The 24,059-nt window shown below is 45.2% G+C and overlaps 1 protein-coding gene across 4 annotated transcripts in view; it reads right to left on the bottom strand.

The window, feature by feature from the left end:
• Positions 1-797: 797 nt before the first annotated feature.
• Positions 798-24,059, bottom strand: part of gpr158a (G protein-coupled receptor 158a) — a 39,510-nt gene continuing 16,248 nt past the window's right edge. The window contains exons 4-14 of one of the 4 annotated variants that reach the window (XM_086101930.1): positions 23,781-23,886; positions 18,010-18,112; positions 17,520-17,734; positions 17,340-17,408; positions 11,755-11,864; positions 10,823-11,061; positions 9,639-9,777; positions 8,137-8,242; positions 7,094-7,240; positions 6,887-6,970; positions 798-5,344 (exon numbers count right to left, since the gene is read on the bottom strand). In XM_086101930.1, coding sequence (XP_085958056.1) covers positions 3,677-5,344; positions 6,887-6,970; positions 7,094-7,240; positions 8,137-8,242; positions 9,639-9,777; positions 10,823-11,061; positions 11,755-11,864; positions 17,340-17,408; positions 17,520-17,734; positions 18,010-18,112; positions 23,781-23,886 — 2,986 coding nt within the window. In that variant the 3' untranslated portion in view covers positions 798-3,676. Of the gene's footprint in view, positions 5,345-6,886; positions 6,971-7,093; positions 7,250-8,136; positions 8,243-9,638; positions 9,778-10,822; positions 11,062-11,754; positions 11,865-17,339; positions 17,409-17,519; positions 17,735-18,009; positions 18,113-23,780; positions 23,887-24,059 lie in introns of all 4 variants that reach the window. The other 3 variants (XM_086101929.1, XM_086101931.1, XM_086101932.1) reach the window with 3 other exon arrangements.

The following is a 24,059-nucleotide window of genomic DNA, read 5'->3' as shown; positions in this document are numbered from 1 at the left end:
TAACTCTTGATGTCTTTATTTCACATTCCAGTACGAATTACACACTCAAGTGAATCATGGTGTGTCCATCAACCTGTAATTTCTTTAATTTTTTTCATTCTTCAGGCAGACGGTGTGCAGCCAGAGGAGAAGACAAAGAGATGCTATAATTAGCCGCTGACGTCAAAGCAAAATGCTTCTCTTTTTTTCATCTTTCTGAATGAACGCTTGAGTGGTGTGACTCACTGACATCGTAGCTTAGGGCTTTGTGTCTCTGTGGTGTGCGCGTGCACTTGTTGGGAGGTAAGAAACAAAGTACAAGTAACTCTATGCTGTACTTGTGTATTCATTTTTCTAATTACTTTTTACTTTTACCCCCAGCATTTGAAAACAGATATCAGTTCTTTCAAAATAAGAGTTATTGTTTTGCAACCTCCGCAGGTGACGACGTAACGTAAAAAAAATAATGAGAGAAAGTCAACCATGGTTGAAGTTGGCTAGCTAGCTCTTGGTTGAAAATAACATTTTTTTAATTCTTGTGGTAAATTACAAATGTTATTGTAACGTTCTGACTCTGTTCTTGTAAAATTCGGACAAATAGATGCGACATGATGATGGACTACTTTGTCTCAGTGAACCTCCTCAACTCACTTGGGCGTCAAGACGCCACTAGGTGGCGCCAAAGAAATACGACTTACTACTTTGGCCTGAAAATACAAAACTGAATAGTTTTTTTTTTTTTAAATCAAATATTGGCGGACAGGTTCCCCTCCAAAAAAATTGCAAATAAGACGATTAGCAAATGCCGGACGAGGATCTGATCGGAACATTTTATTTGCGGGAAGCAGCAACAAGCACAATCTCAGGTCTTATCTGACACACTTAAGTGCTTATAAAAGAGCTGAGCTCACAGCCTCACACATACCCCCCTCAAACTCCCCACTCTCACCAAATGGACAGCTATGACTCACTGCACGGGCGTGTGCTAGCTTCAAAGTCATGCAGGAAATATGAGGAGCAAGGCCTGGTAAGAAAGACTACAAAGATGGCCGCCAGTGACGCCCCCTCATTCACTGCAGCAAAAACAACCAAGAAATTGGTAACGTGCATTTTTGTCATCAGTCCATCCCCATCCCCATACGCGCACGCACACACACACACACACACACAAATTGTATATATATACAGAATATAGTTCTCTGCCATGCATACTGTATCTTCCTTCCAAACTGAATAGATGTTGTCATATCTCTTGTCTTTGGTTTGGCAGTCACCTTATAGATTTTTTTCCCCTCCCAAATCAATGCAAACAATATGTTTGCGATGCTGTGCCGCCGCTTACCTTGCTTTTTTCTCGATGCCAAAGCGCCGACCGTGCAACAATGTAAAAGAGCTGTTACGGTGGCGTCTTTTGCTTGTAATGACCATAACCCGATTGAAAAGCGATGACAAAAGGTTAGCGGTCAATGTAGCGAGAAGAATAGTTTTTAAAAAGTCCGTGTGGGAATTTTGGCATAATTTCGTATTCATCCATTGTTGTCCATTCATCCAATGTTGGAGAGGTTTGCAAGTTCGTTTAAGGTGAAGGTATTCAATAAAAATAATTTGTAATTTTGAAAGTGGCTGACATCTTTTTTTTTTTTTTGCCCTTTCTTGGCGTCGCTCCCGAAAGAGCCGACGTAAAAGCATTTCGGGAGGTTGGCCAAGACGCCGATGGCTGTTGGATGCACGACACTTTAAAAAGGGCCTGCTCGTCCTAATCGTCATCATCATCATCGACACTGGAGATTAAACTCGAGCACTAGCACACAAAATGAATTTGAAATTTTTTTTTTGCGTAATATTCTCATCACATGCTACATTTTTCTCAGAAATATACCCCTTTTGTCATTACGACTTTTTTCTTGTTACATTTAAACCTTTTTTTGTCACATTATGACCTTATTTGGGCTGACTTTTTTTTCTTGTCACAGTATGCCCTCCCCCCATAATATTACAACTTTGTTCTTGAACGACTTTTTTTATATGAACGTTTCACATTCGTCCCGTGTCCTTGTTCTGACTTTTTTTCTTACGTTCCGACGAGAGCACACGTCACATTAAAACTCGCCCGTGACGTTCCTTTTGTCTCGACTTTCGATCTGGATATGAGGAACCGCATCCAATTGTTTTTTTCATATAAATATTTATTGCAGAGGAGGTAATCATTTTTTTTCTTTCCTGTACATGCTATCACAATAAGAACACAATAGAAATCTACCAAAGTTTTGCCATATATGGATGCTATAAGCTTGTCGTCGTCACAACAAGCACATAATACAGTGGGTCAGAGACACAGTCACTCACTATACAACTCGTAACAGTCCATAAACATCTTTTTTTTTTTCTATCCAGGGCAGTGAAACATTGGTCCGACTAATTTCTCGAATTCATGCAGAAGCCACAAGATTTACGACGTTACAGCATTGTATAGTAAGAGTAGTAGTAGTAATAGTAGTAGTACTCGTAATAGTAGGAGTAGTAGTGGTAGCAAGAGGAGGCGTGGTCAGAGTTTGATTGACAACGGGGTTCTTCGGTCTGATTGGTGGATGAGGCGCTACAAGGGAAGTCGACGTCTACGTGTGCGTATGTTGGCACCCTCCCAGAATGTAAAAGACGAAATACCGCGGCGTTATTACGTGTTGTCGCTCTCATCTGGAAACACGGCGGGGCCGAAGTCAGCCTTTGGGGCAGCGGCTCGTCATTCATTTATTGATATATATATATATATATATATTTAAATAATTTCTAACCGTTGACCATGCATTTAGTTATTTATTTTCAAACGTCGATGGCGGTCCATCGAAGCTCAACGTCAGACAGCAAATCTCAAGCGTCGAAATCAAAAGAATGACGACGCATTTCCAAAATAGGGCTACTTCTTTTTAAAACGTACGGCTGACCGGTGATCGCCAGGGCAGTACAAGTCAACATGGCAGTGCTGCTTCTTCTTTGCAAGACGTCAAAAAATAAATAAATACAATCAATAAAATAAATAAAGGTATGCTTGCGTTGAACACGATCCCACGGATGTTTGTTTTAGGTTGGCATAGCAGGACACGATTATTGATGTTTGTTGCCGAGCAGGACGCCGCTGGCTCGCGATGGCGTCGGGACGAAGGATGAGGCGAGAAGGCTAGTTCCTCACTTTAGGCACATACAGTACATCAGAACGTCAATTGAATCGATAGCAAACGAGAAGAGAAGAAAGGATGTGAGAAGATGAAGAGTCGGTGAATGGAGTTGGCTAAAGTGCTTTAGACGTGACTGGATTCCGAAACGCTGATGACCGACGTGCCTCTGTGCGGCCTTGAATCTTCTTGAGCTTTCGTAATTCCTCTGTGACTTCATAAAACAACTCCTCTGATTCGCCACATGAGTGATGTTCGGGTACAGACACACAAAACTGCTTCGGTGAAGAATGGAAACTTGCATAATTGGTCTACGAGTAGGATTCAGGATTTCCCTGCGATCGTCTGGAATGCTCATCGGTGCCGTTTGTAAAAGGTGTGGTCGTCAAAAGTACGCAAAACAGGAACCAAACGTCGTTAAGGAAGGCAACTCGTGGAACAGAATTGACTTTTTTTTTTTTAAGTCAAATGTCAGATGACCACCGCGCCACCCTCCGAGGGCATCACTGGTCCGTTCAGGCCGAGCGTCACGCCGTCTTATCGTCAAAGTCCCAGGGACAAACGTCGGCCTTCTTCGCCGGATTGGGATTGCTCCTCCTGGCTGCAGCGGATTTGTCCGAGCCGCTTTTCTCCGACACTTCTTCAAAGTCCCACGGACAAACCTCAGCCTTCTTGACTTTGGCCGCCCCGACGTTTGCGCTTTTGCGTTTCTCAACGACGGCCGCCTCCTGATGACAGTCGGCGTCCCAGGGACAAACCTCGGCTAATTTCTGTCGCTTCTCGGGAGATTTACTCTTGTCCTTGGCTGTCGTTCGACTCTTCTCGCCTTGGCCATCTTTTGATTTGTCCTTCTCAAGCGTCCGCGTGGATCGGCTTCCCTTCTTTTTGGAAGGGGATTCCTTGGGTTTGGAACTCCGAGACGGGCTGGGCATGCCCTCAGAACTAGGGGACGCCGGATTGTCCCACGGGCAAACTTCGGCTTTAAGCGAGCTAGCCTTCTTGGAGTCATCTGGGATTGCGTTCCTCCCTGGAGTGTCCACAGTCTTTGCGGGAAAAATCTCTGCCGTTGGCTCTCCAAAGTCCCAAGGACAAACCTCAGCCCGCTTGCTTTTGGTGTTTTCCGCTTTGGACGGAGGTTCTCGGTCCGTCTTATTTGGACTGGAAGCCGGACCGCTTTGGTTCTCGGTTCCTCCCGCCTCCCAAGGACAGACTTCCCCTCTTGCGGTGTTGGTCCACTGAGCTTCCTTGGAGTGTTTGATGCCGGAGGAATTCGGATCCGAGAGCGTCTGCTTTTGGGCTTTGCCTCCCTTGATGTTGCCCCCGTGTACCGTGGTGGTTTCTTCCGGCGCTATCGACACATGTTTTTGGACCTTGTTCTCCGAAGGTGTCGGGAGGTCTTCCACCTCCCAGGGACACACCTCGGAGACATCGTAAAGGTCTTTCCCCTTGACCGGATCGGAGGAGACGGCGGGTTGTTTGACGTTTCTGCTTTTGGCACTGAGGTTCTTGGCTTCGTTCTCATCTTTGCTTCTCGGCTGAGCCTTCTTGGGGCCATCCTCGGCACTTTGGGTTTTTCCGGCCAAGCCCAGCGTCTTCTCCTTGGCGGTGGCGATGACGCTGAGGGATTTCTGCAGCATTGAGGCTCGAGGGTGGAGGGGTTTCTTGTCGGCGGTCAGGTTGTGGGCGCTGGCCGATTTACAGACCAGAGGCACTGACTCCGTGGACTCGCTGGGAGCGTTGAGGTTCTCCCGGGACTTTTTCTTGACCAGTTTTTTGCCCATCAGGGCATCCAGCAGGGAGCCTTCCATGGCACTCACCTCCGTCTTGTCCGTCGCCGAGCTGCTGGAGTCTTCGCTCGGGTCTCGGACGTGATCGTAGCTACTGTGTGACTTCTTCAAGGAGAACACCTTGTTTTTCAGGGTCTCTTCCTTGGCCGGTTTGGCGGGGTGCGTTTGATCGAAGGGGTTTTTCTTCAGAACGCAGATGCTGTTCCGATTGCTGCCGTGCTCCCCGCCGTCCTTTTCCTCACGGCTGCACTGGCGGTGCACCGACTCGGGGATCTCGGTGATGCGTCTCATCAGGGAGCGTCCGAGGCCCTTTTTGGAGCTTCGCTTCTTCTGCAGGTGGGGGTTGTTGGCCAGCATCTTCTTCCTCTTGTAAATCTCCAGCTGGGAGTAGAGTTTCTTCAGCTCCTCCTGCGTGTCGGAGGGGAAAACAGGAGAGCAAAGCGGTCAGGCGCCGTTTCCGAAAATCTGACACAACAACAGATACAGTGGTACCTTGACTTGACAGGTTGAATTTGTTCTGTGGCCAAGCTGCTAACGAATGAATTGAAATGACATGAATCCGTTCCAACCGCCGAAATAAAACCCCGTCATGGTTTTTAATAAATTTTCATGTTCTGTGCCCTCACGACTGAGGCGGTTGTGGAAAAAGAATCAAAGTGTCCTCGGGCTCGCATTGACAATGTCACGTGACCCGAACTCAGAAAACAAGGTGACAGCCGTCGACATTCCCAATGCCAGCCCGAAGGCATCCATTTTAGTCGACGCAAATTATAATCAACCCTGTCACAACTACTCTTAACTCATTCACTCCCAAAGATGTTTTTAAACGTCTTTTCAGACTTGGGTCCAGAATTGGCTGGTACTGAATGAGTTAAGTTGGGGCACTCATAAGTCAAGGTGCCATTGTATTATCTACTGAGGGGTGGGGGGTGGGAGCAGACGTTCTACTGCACATGCGATACAGGTTCATGACACGTGACTACAAACAGTCCTCCATTGATGCACTACAGAATTTGGCATGCGTGCTTAAAAGACAAAAAAAAAAAAGACACGACAGTTGAGGACAACTGAGGAAACGTACGAATGGAGTCAGCGTTAGCTCTGAAACAGCCTCTGAGCTCTCTTCCTGAATGATCAAGTCTGTGATGGAGCGAACGGCATCGAGCGAGCGTCAACAGACAGTGGCGTCAATATGCATTTATGTTTGTACGTCGCTCACGAAACAGAGGTGGGAGTCAAGTCACATGTGTGCAAGTCATACAGTAGGTGCGTCGCAGCCAGTCTAAGATTCCGTGTTGTATCGCATGATCTTTCACGGCAAAAAAAATAAATAAAGAGGCAATACAATCGACTATTAAATATAATGACGACATGAAGTGGAATACAAAAAAAATTCAACGGACTTCGTGGACATACGGATGGATGGACGTGAAGCCGGTCAAAACTCCTCAGTTAAGGCGCGGTGATCATATTTGTGCATTGCAGAGGATAAAGAATATGTGATTGTGAAGATGGGCTATGTTGTCTACAAATACCCATTTGCGATAGAATAAATAAATACAATTTGGACATATGATATCAAAGATTTGAAGTTCTTAAAAGTGAAATGAGATGGTGAGGGATGACTGCAGTTACAGTGCCAAGGCAATTCACAGAACAACAAGGGGTTGCAGTTTTTCTGTTTTTCTGTGTGCAGCGGGGGGGGGGGGGGGTCACCAATTGGAATTTGTTTTGCGGTTGTTCAGTTCCGTCGTGTTTGGTCAAGCGACGTTTCATGGAGGCCAAGTCAAAGTCAAACCAAGTCGATCCTAACTTTTAGCCAGGTCCCCAAAATTGCAGACGTAAGAGTCGAGTCATGTGACTGCAGCCCCCCCACCTCAGTGCATCCTAAACAAGGTTAGCAAGAGAGACTTCTTCAGCTCTAACAGACAAACAGAAACCTCTGCTCACGTTGGTACGTTTTTCCCAAAGACTGTCGCATGATCTTACGCCACAGCCATTAATAGAACTGAGAGGGCCCGTTTCCTCTGGCGTCTGCAATAATAAAAAACTGCCATGGCTCAGTACTGCTGCGGGAGCGCACAGGCAAGGTTAGAAACAGTCAAGAGCAGCAGCGGAAGGGCAAAAAGGTCAAGGTGACACGCCCCCAAAGCTCACCCGAATGTCTTCGGGGTCCAGGCTGTGTTCGCTCCACGCCGACGTGATGCTGCTGTTCAGGTAGGAGCCCGAGCGACCCATGTCCAGCTCGTCCTCGTACGCCTCCGAGGCAATGTCGTCTCGCATTTGCGTGCCCGCGAACAGGAACTGTGCGCACTCGGTCGAAAAGATAACAGTTTGGATGAGCATCTCACATGGGGTGGGGAAAAAAAAAAAATCCATAATATTATTCTTGTGGATTGCTGGTTCATTTTTGCAGTCTACTACAAGAAAACAAAAAACAAAAAAATAAAACCAAAATGATATAGATGTAAAAAAATTTCCTGTCAGTGTATTTGGGTAAAAAACAGACCGATCCATTTCTTCAGATAATTTGACTCAAGAAATTGGGTCAAGTAGTGCATAGGTCCATTTTTCACCCAAATTCTTTTGTTTACGACAAAATGACCCCAATTATCTGTGTTGTTTTGTAAAACAACCTAAAACGTTGGGTCAAATTGTCCCAAATAATGGATAGGCCCATTTTTGACCCAAACTGGATTATTTTTGACCTGACTGTTTTAAGAGTAAATACTTCTCCGCTTAGCATATCATAGCATAGCATAGCATAGGATAGCATAGCATAGTATAAACAACAAGCTATCCCGTAAGGCAAGGGTGTCAAACTCATTTTTGTCACAGCCCACATTGTAGTTACGGTTTGCCTTGGAGGGTCGTTATGAATTTTGGGAAACCATATAAATGTTTAAGAACCTCCACATATTACATACACCGGGCACAACAAATTTATGAACAACTAGTTTTCAAATAAGAAGTCAAGAATAATGACTGTTAATTGTGGATTACATGTGACAATTAGAAATTTTGGTTCAGACTTTAGTAAGCAGCATGGAACTTGACATGCTTGGATTCCTTTTGCGGGCCACATAAAATGATGTGGCGGGCCAGATCTGGCCCACGGGCCTTGACTTTGACACCTGTCCCGTAAGGAATCAATAATGAAGCCCCAAAGTGTACACCGATGTAACCTGACGTAAACCAACCTTAGGAATGAGCAGCAGGCCCAGCGTGACCGTAACGGTCAGGTGTGTGTGCGTGAAGAAGAGCAGAAGCATCCAGTCGGGATGGAGCTCCGGAGCCAGCGTGAACCTGTCGGGGCAGGAAGTAGGAAACAGAAGAAAGCAGAAAAGCAGAAGAGCCTAAATTACAGCCGTCTTCCAAAATTCATTAAGGTGCGTGGCCTATAACGGTCTCTTTTGTTGACTCTATGAATGTTAGCGGGCTTTCGAGTACCTTAATTTCTCAATTTTTGTTCCTAATTCACTCAAGCGGGAGGCTAATGAGCAGCTTGTGCGACAAATGAATGCCCAAGCGTGTTTTCTTTTTCATTTCAAGTTGCCAGCACTGTCGTCTCCTATCTGCCTGTTTTTTTTATTTATTTTATTTTTTTACAGCCCTCCCACCTGAACATGATGGCGGGCTAACAAGAGGCGACCAGATTTAGCGGGCCACCCCCAGGAGGTGCAAATGGAGGCCGGATGCCTTCTAACAAGCCCCGACGTATACTGCATAGGGCCCTGCTCCCTTGTGGCAGCGAGTCAGAGTCAACACACCGTTCCAATTTAGTCCGAGTCTCCTATGGAAGCTATTCTCTTGCAGTGTGGCGGGCTTGAAGCCTCACAAGATGCCAAGCATGCATTTTTTTTCAACTGCCTCAAGGCGCACCGCAGTATTTGGTCCATGAAATTGTATTCATTTATTCCCAACAGTCTAATGTCTTCATATGATAATGTTTCTCTTGGCTGCACTTTTTCCTGTACATGTACCCTGTATGTGGATGGTAGATTTTTTTTTTTGTCCAATCAGATTTCAGCTTCACTGTGCTGCCATGTCAGTCTGATCGGATTCCTAATTCAGACAGCAATGGACCCTTGCGATTGTGATTTAATATATATTTTTTTTCAAAGTCCTCTTCCCATTATTTTTATTTCATAAACAAAAGCAATTAATGTATCTGTTTTACAATAAATAATATCTGATTAATTACATGTACCGTATTTTCCGCACTATAAGGCGCTTCGCAGTATAAGGCGCACCTTGAATAATGGCGTATTCTAAATCTGTTTTCATATATTGGGCGCATAGATTAGAAGCTACAGTAGTGGGTGCGCTTGCGTTATGCATCCACTGGATGGAGCTACACTAAAAGAATACGATACAATACAATACAGCTTAATTTATATCGAGCCTTCACAACCGCTGCAGCTGTAACAAAGCGCCTGACAGAACATTTAAAATACTATGTCCAAAAAACTGAGAATATTGATCTTTATATAAGGCGCATCGGATTATTAGGCGCACTGTCGGCTTGTGAGAAAATTGAATGCTTTTATTAGGTGCGCCTTATCGTGCGGAAAATACGGTACATTTATTTGGTATTATAGGCTAGGCTTACGCTAAAATAAAGGCAAATAGTCCTAAAATACAAAAGACAGTTAAAGCAATTAATTGTTCATTCCTTGTCCTAACCAACATTCCGATTTACCTGATGACGTAGAAGATGGCCGACAGGATGAGCTCGTTGTGGACGGCGATGGCCATGTAGCGAGGCTCGTGGAAGGCGGACGGCACTGTCCTCACAGCGTAGCACAGGTACACCGCCCACAGCAGGAACAGGAACTCGGCTGAATGCCAAAAAAGGATCGCATCACTTATGCAAATGAACTCCTTCCCAGGCATTGCGGACAAAAATATTGAGACACACACCAGCAAAGAAAATGTCTAAAATGTCTCGCATACGCTTGCAAAGTTGCTGGGAACATTTCTGGTCAAATCCTGTGGAAAGTTTCCAAACTTTGAAAATTCCGGTAATTTCGCAATGCCTGTTGCCATGAAAGAACATCCGACTTGCATAACAAAGTTGCACTCGCAATAAATGTCCTGGTCTGTGAGTGTCATCGAGACGTATGAGTGTGTGCAAGGCAGATGGAGATTATGCAGAGTGAAACGAATTCAGACAAAATGGACACAGTGTCGCTGACGTTGCACTTTAGCGTTGTCGTCGTCAATCTTTTCGGGTGGGAATAAAATGAACAAACCGATGCAGGTGCGCTGTTTACAAAATGGGAGAGATTTATGGCGAGTGTGTAATTTATGAGCGTCAGATGTAACCCCCATGTGTCCTTATTAAAGTGTACATTCTTGCACAACACACACACACACACACACACACACACACACACACACACACACACACACACACACACACACACACACACACACACACACACACACACACACACACACACCGGTAGGGATGCTGCGGGGTTCTATCTGTTTTTCATAGTGAGACAAAAGCCTTTTATTCATGTTGCTTGAGTCAGCAAATGTAAAAACCATATGCAAATCATCCACTGGATCAGCACCATCTTTACTTCTCAACTCTGTTTTAGATTTTCCTGTACTACTCCCTGTAGGTGTCTCAATACTTTTGCACGGATGCCACATTGACGTCATTTCCTTTGGGCATCCCAGTAAATTTTGTCCCAGCTTCCTGTCAATGTTCCAATGCATTTGTCGGGGATGACGGTGGGTGTCCCAATACTTTTGTTGGAACTTCTTGCGCGTGTCCCAGTATTTCTGTTCAAACTTCCTGTCTCTGATATAGATAATTCCCTTTTATCAAAATATATTTGATAAACAGACAAGGAATCAAAGTACTTGTCGTACCGACGGCCATCATGTAGTCCCATCGATCCAGCAGGCACATGCTGAACTGCAGCCCGTTGGGCGTGTAGCCAACGTCGATCAGCGCCAACTTCCTGTCGGCGACTTGGCACACGGCCGACGTCCAGGCTACCAGGAACCAGCAGACTATCAGGAGGATGATGGCCAGCAGACGCAGAACCCGCCAGCTGGTCATGTAGGGAATCCTCTGAGCCGTGCGCGACAGGAAAACCTTCAGGACCCTGCACACAGAGCGGTTTGGTTTCGTTAGGTCCCTGTACGGGAGCCTCGGTGGCCCAAAATTAAAAGATACCGACATATTGTTTGGTTTACGGTGCGCTCCAATGTGGGTGAGGCTAAGGCAGGAAAGAGTTGGAATAATTTTGGAGAGGGCAGACCATCTTCCGCATCTGTTAGAAAAGGGCTTCACGACTGTGTCACTTTTGAGTTTGAAATCATTTGTAACGGGTTGTCATTTTACAACAACGAGCTGCTCCAGACGACGGCGGCTTTTAAGGATGAGTGTCAATAAAATAAGAGACATGATGATTTCCAAAGGCATCATCATTCAAACACAAACACACGCACACACACACGCTGCTATTATTAGTCTGTGCCCTTCATGCGCATTGCTAAAGCAGCATCGGCCAGCATTAATGAGCCCCCTCCTCACTCACTGTGTCCTCCCTCCCCCATGAAAAATGGATTCATGTAATATATTGTCCGCTAAAGGTTTTCTGTACAGCGCAGCACAGTGGACGACTGGTTAGGTATGTCCGCCTCACAGTGCAGAGGTCATGTGTTGAATCTGGCCTTCCTCAAGACAGCTGTGATAGGCTCCAGCACGCCCGTGACTCTTTCTCTTCATCACCCAAAAAGTCACACAGATGAAGAAAAACCTCAGTGAGGTCACTTGCTGTGTCATGTGTGTTAACCTGTACAACTTGAGGGTGAGTGTTCCGTAGACGGTGGCGAAGCCCAGCAGTCGAACCCAGCGCAGCAGGATGCAGCGGAACACACTGGGCTGGAAGTAGAGGATCCCCACCTGGAAGCACAAGCCAGAAGAGACAAGTGATTATTCGGAATCTGCAAGTTGGCTGTCATCCGCATAGTCGTGAAAGGAACTACCATGCTTTCTTAAGGTGGACCCCAAAATACAAAGAAAACAGCAAGGGCCCCAAGATTGAACCCAGTGGAACACCATACGACAGTGAGGCAGAGTGGGACTCAGAGCAACTAAGGCTGACACAAAAAGTCCTCCTCATGTTGCGGTCATGCTCTTTACGCTATGCCTTTTAAGGTCACGCTGTAAAATACAACGTATTACATTTTGGAATTGAATCGTTATTTCATTATGGTTCGACTTTCCGTAATGTAAGCGTGCCATTGTGCAGGAGTACCACCCAATGAGGGCCATGCGACAACAATGTGCAGAGTCATCGGGCAGAGATAACGTGATCAGTGGTGCAATACAATTTAAAAAGTTCACGATTCAGTGTTTAAGTAGCTTGGGAAACATATTTGGTAACAGAAGTGAGGGTTTAAAACGTCGCCCCTCACATGCACTTCCAAGGGGTCCTGATAACAAATAACACACCGGGGGCATTACAAAGGCATCAAAATAGATTTTTTTTTTTTAAATGGTAATGATTATCATTGTGCTGCAGATGTGCTGAGATTTCCCCCGTGGGATTGTTAATCGGATTAGCTGAGGCATTAATAGATTCCCGCAGGCGGGACGCGAAATGTGGATTTTGAAGTCGGTCGGAGTCATTTAAGGGACAAGCACAAGTCTAAACAATGCGCATGTGGACTTCACACGCAGTGCTCGAGTGTGACTTTGCGAATGGTACTTCGACTCAGTTTCAGACATTTTAGGGATGCTCCTGAATATACGGCAACATGCTGGGCTTTCCTCACGGCACAGGAGAGGTTGGCGGGGGCCCGTTTGGCGCTAGGCAGCTTGCTGACGCATTTTCATCTTTGCGGGGAGCGCGAGAATGAGATGAGGGAAAAGGCAGCTGGGGAGAAAAACTCGTCACTCCCCTTTTAAAGAGGAAAAAAAACATGTGGGTAGTAACGTGGTACTTGAGTAACGTTTTGGGTACAATTATCAGAGTAGTTTCCCATGCAATTATTTTTTTCGTCTTCAGTTGTTCAGTTCAGCTAAGGAAAGGTAGTCAAAAGGCTAAACACTACTATTGGAGCACTGATCATATAGCATGACATAACCGCTCAAGCACCAGCCAAGCGTCCTCGGTGTTAGGTACGAAACAGCAAGCGAGGTCAATAATCCGACAGAGAAGAGGCATCTTGGCAGTCCTGAAATACTAGGCCAGGCTTTCAGTGGGAACAAGAAACAGGTGAGCCTGCTGGAGGGAAACGCCCTCCACTCCAGCTGGAGCTGGAACAAAAACAAAGACAGACATGACAACTCGGGGGAGGTCAGAGGTCATCTTCCGGGACAGACAGCGCATTTCCCAGAAGAGGACCAAGATGACGTTGTCCTTTCAAGGTTTTCATCAATAATCCATGCTAAGTGCTGTCGAGTGTTGGGGATGGAGCGCCGTTGGGGAATGCGTATGGAGTATTGTACATTCTTTTAACGATAGCTTAAAGCTATTTAGCAGCATGCTAAATAGCTTTAGTGTGAATATTTCCCATTCAGCATTCAACCAATTCAAATCTGTCACAATCTCAACATTGGCACAGTAGCATCAACGCTAGTGACCAAGCGAGGGTGACACAAACATCCAAACAGGCATCTGTCATTTGCAGCTGCCGCTTACCGCTCACCACGTTTTGCATCAGCCCTCAGCTGGCTGCATGCTGAGAAACGGCCACCGGGGACGTCGCCGTGACGCACGCCGACCGGCTGCGTCGACGGCAGCTGGCGAGCTCTTTGATTATACCGGAACATTTTTTATTTTTATTTTTTTAAAGAAGCATGCTTGAGGTTTGCCATCAATTTGGACGAGTACAAAGTCAATCGGCTTATTCGAAGAAACACAACAAATCGAATTGAAATGCACGTTACGTCTTTTGGATCGGCCATCGAAGCTCGCGAGCGCGTTAGATACTCGTGCCAGATACCAGATTGGGTTAAAATCAACGATTAAATCGATTGCGTTGAGCTGAGTGACACCTTGGTCATTTCTTCACGATTGTCTGAGAGCTACTTTCAGGACATGAGATGAGCACAAGGGACGTAAACCCAATAGAGGACTTTAAAAAAAAAAAGTGGATTGCCATGGCCAAGATGAGCGAAGATTTACCAAGAAATCCATCATCTTCTGCTCATCCATGGCTTGCTTCCAACCTGCACTTCTTGTCTATTTTGACCATGAATGTCTGTTTCGCAGCATATTTGTCATCTGTTTTTCTTCGAAATCCAACGTGTGACAAAACCGACTGTGAGTCACAGGCGTCTCGATACACAAGGTGACGTTGTCCGCCTCCTCTGTTCATCATCGCCTGTTCATTCCGGGCTTGTTTCTTTAACCTGCACTTCCTGTTTGAGCGAGCAGGAGGCAGGAGCAGGAAGAAGAGTGGTGGCGGAGGGGCAAAAAGAGGAGGAGAGTAATTGCGATTGATCCATTTTTATATGAAAGCCGACACTGGCTGCCACGCGGGAGGGGTGGGGTGTCTTGGGGCGTCATTTCGGAGAGGAGGTAATGGTTTCTGCATCCCCCCCCCCACTGAGGTGGGCCGAGTGTAAATTACACCCGGCTCGGTCCCGACGCCTGCCTTCCACTGTTCACTTCACTCCCCATCCCCTGCGAGACACTCCTCGTGGGTTGATGAAAGAAAATGTCGGTCTCAACACCAAGCGGAGGGAAGGGCTTGGGAAGCCAGGTGGCGAGTTCACCTCAATCTGGTAGTGGGGTAGAGGGGGGGTGCCAGGAGCGCTTAGAAGAGCCGAGCTACGACCCAGCGGGTTTCATGGTCCGTCAGCTCAGGTGACATCGTGGTCTCAGACGACGACACATTTTTCGCATTAGACTACCAGGAAGGAAGTGGACCACGGTTTTGGTCTGGTCATGAAGACTTGTTGTTAATCGACCAAAAGACAATTCACAAAAGACCCTTGGGAAAAGTATCATCTCACACCTGCTCACATTGAACCCTTTCGGGGACAGCAGTCACTACAGATGACAGGTTATCATGTTAGCAGGGTACAGGTTATCATTATTGGTGCATGAAAGAAAGGGTTTAGTCGGTTTCTCGAGTTTTTCTGCGATTTTACAAATGTTGTTGGGTTACTATTTACAAGACTACAGCAGGATTCTTGAGGCATTTTGGACCATTTTGTCTTCACACTATTCTCAACACTTTAAACCAGGGGTGTCAAACTCATTTTTGTCACGGGATGCATTTCTATTACCGTTTCCTTTGGAGGGCCGTTATGACAAGAAGCATACGGTTTATTCCACTGTTGTTTAAGTTACTGTCATAAGGGGTTTCGTAACAAGAAATATTATTATAAATATTATTATTTAGTACATCAAAGAATTTTACATTTTTGGGAGAGATTTTAGCAAGCATCATGTAAGTCGACATGTTTGATTGGCTTTCGCGGGCCACAGAAAATGATGTGGCGGACCAGATCTGGCCCCCAGGCCTTGACTTTGACACCTGTGCTTTAAACCAATAGTACTGGTTTGTGAAGAAATAGGACATTGCCCATGTATGGACATAAGAACTACGATATAGCAAGCGTTCACTGGAACTGTTTTTTAGCCACCTTGTGGATTCCCAAAAAACAGAAACAACAACAAAAAAGCAATGCTGATACGAAATGCAACAAACTAACACAAGAAGAGGATCTCATTTTCAAGTCAGACACAAATAGCTCCTTGTGTATCCTACACCATCTTGGGGGGGCGGGGGCGGCAAGTTATTGGATGGATGAGACACAATCCTGGGGGAAGCAAAAAGAAAAAAAATCCGTGTGCTTCATAAAGCCACGGGAACAGGATGTAATGTGTCTCCAGCTGTTAAATAAGAGCGGAATTATTGCAAATAGAAGCGTCGGTGGGCGTCTATTTTTAGACTGGCAGCGATGCATCTCAACATGGCAGCCGACTGAGTCTCTTGTGGGATTCGCGACGTGGAAACGCTACGGGCGGGGCGGAGAGATCAATCTCTGCATCATTGCTGCATATGAGGAGATGCGCTTTTTTTTCTCCCCCCATCCCCTTTTCTTTACCTTGTTCTCCAGATCACAGCCGGTTACCTGCGCCGAGGTTGCATTACCTGACTAAACACTGCAGAAATTGACGTTTTGGCCTTTTGTTCCATCATTTGTAAGCGTCTATTTTTAGCAGTGGGCGCCATCATCCCTGCAGCGGCTTTACACGCAGGACGCCCCCCCCAACCATCCCTACCCCTCCATTCCACTCTTCCTCAGCCAATAATACACTGCGGGTCCAAATGCCTTGTTCTCATTTATATCGCCTACATGGTGTTCCCAGGCTATATTGCAGACTGATTTTCTTTTTCATGGGGTTTTACAGTATACAGGCAAGTCAAAATCTCAAGTTACGTGCTATCAGTGTAGTACCATATTGCACCATAACATGCCGGGCAGCACTGAGCTACACCGAAAGACCTGCAGCATGATTAAAGACAAAAGAAGAGGCAGAGAAGGACCCCTATCACTTAAGTCCCAGTAATAGTCATATTTTGGTTACTGAGCTGCACGATAGCGTCAAAATATTAGAAAGGGCATGACATTTCATATATATCAGTATATACTGTACATATTGCGGAAGATCAAAATCACCCCTATTTACGATTCCAAACTAACTGTCGCCGGTTCGAATTAGTCAGCAATCACCGGCGCTGTAAGTTGAATGCATCTTCCGAAATGTCTCGAAGTGGGGGAAAAAAAATTAAAAATAACAACAACAAAAAAAAAGTGAGCATCTGAAGCAGCATGAGCACCTTCTCAACAGATGGTCGTCCCGACAGGCTGCCGCCTTCACGGGCCAACTATGTGTGCACTTAGCAGGCGGCCAACAGCCACTTCGTCACACACACGAACACGCACACACCTTGGCTGCGAAAGGCATGCGTATGTCAGCTCCATGCAGCTGCCCAAAAGCTCATTTACAGAGACTGTTTTGTAACCCGGCACGTTCACATGCGGAACTTTGAGTTGCATCTCAGTAAGTTGCCTGGATCAACGTCACACAACGTTAAATGCAGCGACATCAGTTCGGAATTCTAATGTCTACTCCATGCTCCTTGCGAGTGTTTTCATTTTGTATCCGTGTGTTTGGATGCCTGTCCCGCTCAAAAAAGCGTGTTGGTTATATTGGCGTGTAAAGTGATGGCCAACAGCCCCCCCGAGCAAATCTACCTGAAATCAGCTTGCTATGAAATCTGCTTGGCAAAAAGGATTCACAAATCCTGACCTTGAGTGAACTCGAGAGAAACTTGAAAGATTTCTCGTAATCACACACGTGTACACACATAGAAAAAGATTTGCAAGAACGTGTGTGAAGAGAGGCTTTACCGGGAAATAGAGAAGCAGCGTTCCGCACAAGATGGCCTCCAGCAGGACGAGCCCCGACGCTCGGATACTCTGCGTACAAACGAAGCGTACGCTGTCTCATTTATGAGTCGCAAACGTGCACAAATTCCCGTTTTTGCGACACAGGAGATGCGTCAACTCTTAACACGTGAACCGCATTACCTTGTTCCTTCGGAAGTGGTACACCAGCACCATGCTGACGAAGACCACCAGGACGCAGAGGCTTTGGAAGGAGATGACGGCGGTGCGCAGCGTTTCGTCCTTGCGGGCCGCGCACGGCGCGTCGTCCTTGCAGTAGGCGCAGCCCGGCCGGCACGGCAGGCAGTCGCTGGAGGGTGACTCGCCCATGTTTGGCCCGCTGTCCCTCCCGCCAGCCCCTGGGGGGCGGGGGGAGACACTCGCCGGTCAGATGGGGTTAAGAACGAATGGAAGGGCTTGTGTGAACACTGAGAGACAACGGGGCTCTCTTAGGCCATGACCGTGAGGACGCACACCGAACGAGGATCACAAATGTTAGCTCAGGAAAGATGATGATGATATGCTAAATATATAAATGATAAAAGATTAATTCACCGAGCCCTTCAAAGAGTCTACGTTTACATGGCAGCTATTTTTTTTTTGTCTTACATTTGGAGTACGCCAGCGGACTTACTTGTAAAGCCATTGGCGGCCAATCGGTTGGGGTGGTAGAAGCCTGTTTTGCAGTGACACTTGTACTTGTCCAGGACGAAGCCGTGGCCACGCGTCGGCAAGCACTGCAAAGCAAAAATAAAATATTTTAAAAATAATAATAATAATCATCATTCTGTAAAATAATTATGGAGGTTGTATTTGTTTTTCTTCTTCCGTCAGCTCCGTTTATGACTTGCTACCATGAATACTTTCCCTGTGTTCCTCACAAGGCTACATACATGATCATGTGATTGTTATGCCACACAGCTTTGACAGCGATTGTCTTGGCAACGCGCGAGATCCACTAGCCGCACATAAAGTAGCTGCAAGGGTGGTCACCTTGACTACACAAGGGTGCGTGATTGTCATGCCACAATTTTTTATGAGAGCAATATTCTTCACTATTGAGTTTGTTATAACGCATAAGATTTGAGAGTGATTGTTTTGACAACACAAGCGTGTGATTGTTAAGTCACAAATTGCTTCGAGAACCATCGTCCTGATAAAACAAGTGTGAGATTTTCAAGCCGGACAATGTGAGAGTAATTGTCTTGATGACACAAACGTACGATTGTTATGCCAAAAACCGTTTTGAGTGAAACTGATTTAACGACAGAAGTGTCTAATTGTTAGGCCACGCGGAGCTTTATTTATGAAAGGCAAAAGTCTTTTCACAAGAAATTATTACTCCATTGCAGAAATTCCACAAGAAAGGTAATTTAGGTCACTATTTAGGTCAATGAGAGACCAGAAGAAGGGATTAAATGTCGCATGTGATGGACAAAAAGGTTAAGTAATTTAACTTTGTATCCGGCCCTAATAAATGAGCACAGCCTCTTCCGTGTGATTTCAGCACCGCTGAGACGCACTCTGGGTTTGTCCTCGCCTGACTCCGCTGCATCAGCCGCCAAATTACAAGCCATAACTCATATCTAATTTAAGAAACGGCTCATTTGCATAAGAGCCATTGCTCTTATTTCTCATGAGACACCGCGGTCATCTTTGGCCGTCGCTTCGCAGCAAACCGGACATCTTAAGAGGAACTTCTGACCTCTATCTGCATGCAGGCAATCACCAAGCCCAAACCATAATTTCAGAAAGTGCGTTTGAGAAACAGAAATTCTCACAATAATGTACTACTCCAGTCCCACAGGTGGCGCCAATCCACATTACGTGTTGGTTAACTTTACGATTTCTGTTTATACTTGGTCGGTCGTTCGTCTTTCTATCAATATTTTTGGTTCGTAGTTTGTCTGAGTCTGCGTTTGTGGGATCCGCACCCCATCTGTTTCGTTCCTGAACCTTGTCATAATATTTTATGTTCAAAAATGTTTTTAAAAGTGATAATACATTGTAAGCAATTTAAGTTCGAAACAATTGTGTCATAGATCATAAAATTTTTCTATGACAAAAAAAATTGCATGACAATTAAAAAAAATATATATATCTTAATCTTCTGATGTGGGCCATGCTTTAATTATGGGCCAAAAAAACCAAAACATAAATAGAACAATAGCAATAATAATAGCGGTCATCCTAATAGTAAGGCGCTACCAGTCGGACACATGCGACGCAGGCGGTGACCTACTTTTTAGTGGGCGGCACACAGCGCTGTTAATTAGATTCGATGGGTTTCTGTTGATAGCAAGCAAGTGATATTATTCTGAGAGCCACGCATTAACATATTGTTAATTAAGTCCATACATGATGAAGAATAACGAGTTAGGACACGGACTGCGTTTGCATTCAATTAACATGTTTGCAGGAGCGGTTGCTAACAATTTGACACCCTTGTTTGAAGCTACGGGGGTGTCGAAATATTCAAAATGGCGGCTCAGTCGCACTCGCGGCGTCCTCGTCTGCATCCCAGCTGTGGCGGCTGTCAATCAAAACGGGCACGGATTCGCGGGTGGCCATGGCGACGTGTACGTGCATTTCTGTTTGCGTGCGAGACCGTGAGTGAGTGTGTTTTTATCCGAGTGCTTCATGCTGTCACACAAGCTCTATTTCAGCAGAAATTGTTCACCGAAAGAAATATGACCACATTTCCCAGAATGCACCAGTCAGACAATGCCTTGCTTTGTTGTCCATCAATTCCAAATGTTTTTTAGTGTCCACATGACGTAAAGTCCCGATGTTACTGTATGTCCACATGCACACCCCATCAAAATAAAATTTAAAAAATAATATTTTTTTTAAAAAACATATCACGACTTTTTTGAAGTCTAAAAATGCATGTCGAGTTTCTTCACCCTAAGACCCTTAGCCTAAACATATATATATATATATGATTTTTTTTTTTTTGCGGTCTGGCACAGCAGCTAATCAAGCTCTAATAGGCCTCTGTAGATATTTGTAATCTTCCACACAAACCCTGAGGATCTTGCGTTAATTACAGCAGGCATGACAGCACACACAAAAAGAGGTGAAAAGGAGAACGTGTGTGTGTGTGTGTGTGTTTTGTGCGTGTACGCAACCTGTGAAGTGCCAGCTCAGGATGTGCATATAGGCACTAGGGAAATTAACTGCTGTTTATTTTAAAGGGGGTGTACATGTTCTGGTAAACCGTGCAGTCGCAGCATACAGGAGCTCTTCTCATGACACCTCATTAGATGCGCACACGCACTAATACCGTACTTTGGTAATAGGTGGGGGGGGGGGGGGGGGTTGTGAAATAATAATTCCCGCTGATACCGAGCTTGATTTGAACATCAGCCAATGTGAGGATTTTTTTCAGGCATGGATGATGTTGACAGCGTGGATAATCCAGTGCCGCATCCTATCTGTGACTGAGACTGACTTTTACACAAGTACCCGTACTTCAACCGAAGTAAAAATTGGAAGTACTTTTGCCACATGTGCACAACAAGGCTGCGGCCTAGCGTCAAAGCACTATTGACTCCCTTTCGGGAATGGCGGCCGCTGCCATCCTGTTTGTGCAGTGGGAAATTCCCCAGACGGCAAAAAGAATATATTTACTGTATCTCGCAAAGGCACTGGCGGGCTGAGCAGATTTTTGCCGAATAAGTGACGAGGGAATACTCCACTGTTGGAGAGTTACAAAACACACACACACACACACAGACGTTTGCATGGCTAATGTTGCTAAGCTAACTGAGCAAAAATGAAGACTTGACCAGCACATTATGATGTAAAAAAAAAAAAAAAACATACGTAGCTTAACCCTTTCATGCACCCTGTAACCTGATAACATGATAAGATGTCCACTGTCATGACCGTCGTCGCCGAAAGGCTTATGTGATGCGATAAAACAACCGCATAGCTTTACATTTGGAAAGTTCACTAAGTTCGCTAACAAGGCAAAAGGTCGGAGATGTTTTCGTAAAAGACACAGACACCAGCATATTTGATTGATTGTAACAGATTAATGGCATTTCCCTTCATTTCAATTGAGAAAACATGTAAAATATTTGTCACAGGCATTGAGTCAAATATGAAGGAAAGCGATCATATTTGTTGGACTCAAGCAGCCAAGATGCAAACAGTTCGTCGGGTTGTCTACTGGTGTGTAAAAAAAAAAAAAAAAAAAAAACATTCTATAAATAGAATTTATTTCCGTCTTCTGGAATAAATTACTGGCTAAATCTAAATTTAGCATGTTAGGTAACAAGGACCTTGTGTTCCAGGCTGAGTGCTAAAAATGGGTAATGACGGGGCACAATTGCGATTAAAATCTCTGCATTCTCAATACGCTAAAGTCAATGACGGCAAGTTTGTTGTGCATGCATGTGTGACTGTGTGTGTTCTGTTTGCTGTGCGGGTAAAGGCAAAAAATAATAATAATAATAAATAAATAAATAATGAGCAGGCGTCATTTGTGTTCTTATCGAGTTAAAGGAAGCAGCCGGCAGAGGTTACAAAGACGCGAAGACAATAAGATGTAAATCCCGCAATAGAAAGCGAGACACGAGGTGCCCTGGGTCGCCTTGTGTCGATTTATTTTCCGTGTTACGGGGCGGGATGGCCGCGAAATCTGCAGTTTTAGTCCTCTATGTGTTTACAGTACAGCGTTTGTGCTTTATTGATTGTGCTACTTGATACCCAATCGACTTATGTTTTGTAGCAATAAAAATAAATCGACAATTCCCATTGAAATGAAAAGAAATGCCGTTCATCTTTTACAGCCCCCACCCCCTCCCAATATAATATTATCCTTTATGAAAAAATTGCATAATAATGAGTGTGAGTACTGTTACAGTGCTGAACCGCTTAGGTTCAAATATCAGATGCTTAAAAGCTCATAGATGCGCGTTCCGTTATGTGTTAGCATTAGCATTAAGCCAGTGGACGAAAGGCTAACCTATATGTAAATACGTAAGGTGTCATTGTTTGAGTTTTACGTTTTGTTTGAGAGTAAACTTAAATGGGAAGTGATATTAATCAGCTTAACCCCTTTTATTTTGGAATAATTGTTCACCATTTTCCAAAGTGCCGCTAATTGTGACATTAACTGAGTTCGCTACCACCGAGCAGCTACCTAGCTACAAACGACACTAGCCATGAAAAACTAAGATAGCATTCACCTTATGACACAACGAAAAAAATGAACTTGGATAATATTGTTATCATGGCCGTAAATATGACTAAATACTCCCACTTCTAGTTAAGTGTCATATTGAGCATGTTGTGGGAGCAGATCCAACGCTAACGAGCGCGTTCAGCATTTTGAAGCCGTCAGGCGCCGCACGACGCGTCTCGTCTCGCAAGCGCGACGCCTTTCACCACGCCGGCTGTAAGCAAAGCGCACTCCCGACACTCTGGCGCACAATCTACTTCCTCTTCTTCTTTTTTTTGGACTGTCCGCACGCGCACGGCTCTGTCATTGACTGTCCACAGAGAGGTGGAAGTACTCAGACAAAGGGGTAGGTGATGAATTATTGAAAGGGGGCTCGCTGAAATCCATCACATCACATGCATTATGAAGCATCGGATCTACAGCGAGGCCGAAAATCTCCAGCCTCGAATCACGGCGCGGCAGGTTGGACGGAAAAGAGGAGCGATTGCGAGGATGTGCATATATCATGAAAACAAAATGGTGTGTCCCCCATTCGATATTAGGGAAGAATCTGTAAATGGTTGGACGTTGTTTTACAGTTTTTTGCTCTTTAATTTGGGTGTAATTCCACTGTAGGCCACTAGAAGGCGACACATTATTGTTGCAGTGTCAAAGTAAATCAAACTCTGAATGTCAAATCCTTTTTAATCCTGCTTTTTACGCCGAAAGAAAGCAACGGCTCTTGGTTAATTTTATAACTGACATTTTTGAGCATGACTCTTGATGTGTATTGCAAGATCATAAGTTTGCTATTTTTACCTTTACTTTTATCGCAATCATTAATACATCTTACTGTGTGAAGAAAGGGCAAGTAAGGTTTGTTTAAGAGTGCCACCTGAGATTTAACCACCCATATCATCATGAAAATGTCTTGAACCAGAAGGCCTACTTGGCTTACTGGTTCAAGAACCAGAAGGCCTACTTCGAATGAGGCATTCACACGCATGTATGAGACAGCTGATAGCGTTTGTTTAAGTGGCATTTGGCGTGTAATTGGATCGCGCAGGAAGAACAATCCGGACACTTCTCGGGTTTCACCGCCTCGGTGTCATTTAGTGGAGCTGGCACTGAGTGTGTGTGTGTGTGTGTGTGTTTGCCAAGGTTCCGCTTTCAGCGAGAGCGAGGATCAATGTTCCGTCTGTTACGCGCATGCACACGCGCACGTGCACGCTTACCTCCATAGTGGTCAGGTTGCAGCCGTGGGTTCCAGCAAACCAGCCATCAGTGGCGCACTGGTCGATATCAACATCCTGGAGATTAATGTCCACTCGCACCACGCCCCTGCAACACAGGAGGCCAGCGTCAACCTGACTGCGTCCACTTGAGATGAAATGCTATGAAACAAAAAAAAGCAGCAAACCTATCAAAATGCAAGACCCCCCAAAATGCCATTGTGTAATAACAGTTGCGTGACCCTCACGCTACACCACACAAAGATATCAGCACCATGTTGT

This window comes from Hippocampus guttulatus, chromosome 21, assembly GCF_054856545.1.
Source record: "Hippocampus guttulatus isolate MCC_2025c chromosome 21, RoL_Hgut_1.0, whole genome shotgun sequence".
NCBI lineage: Eukaryota > Metazoa > Chordata > Actinopteri > Syngnathiformes > Syngnathidae > Hippocampus > Hippocampus guttulatus.
Note: the sequence above shows the minus strand (reverse complement) of the source record. Positions and strands in the feature narration are given on the sequence as shown.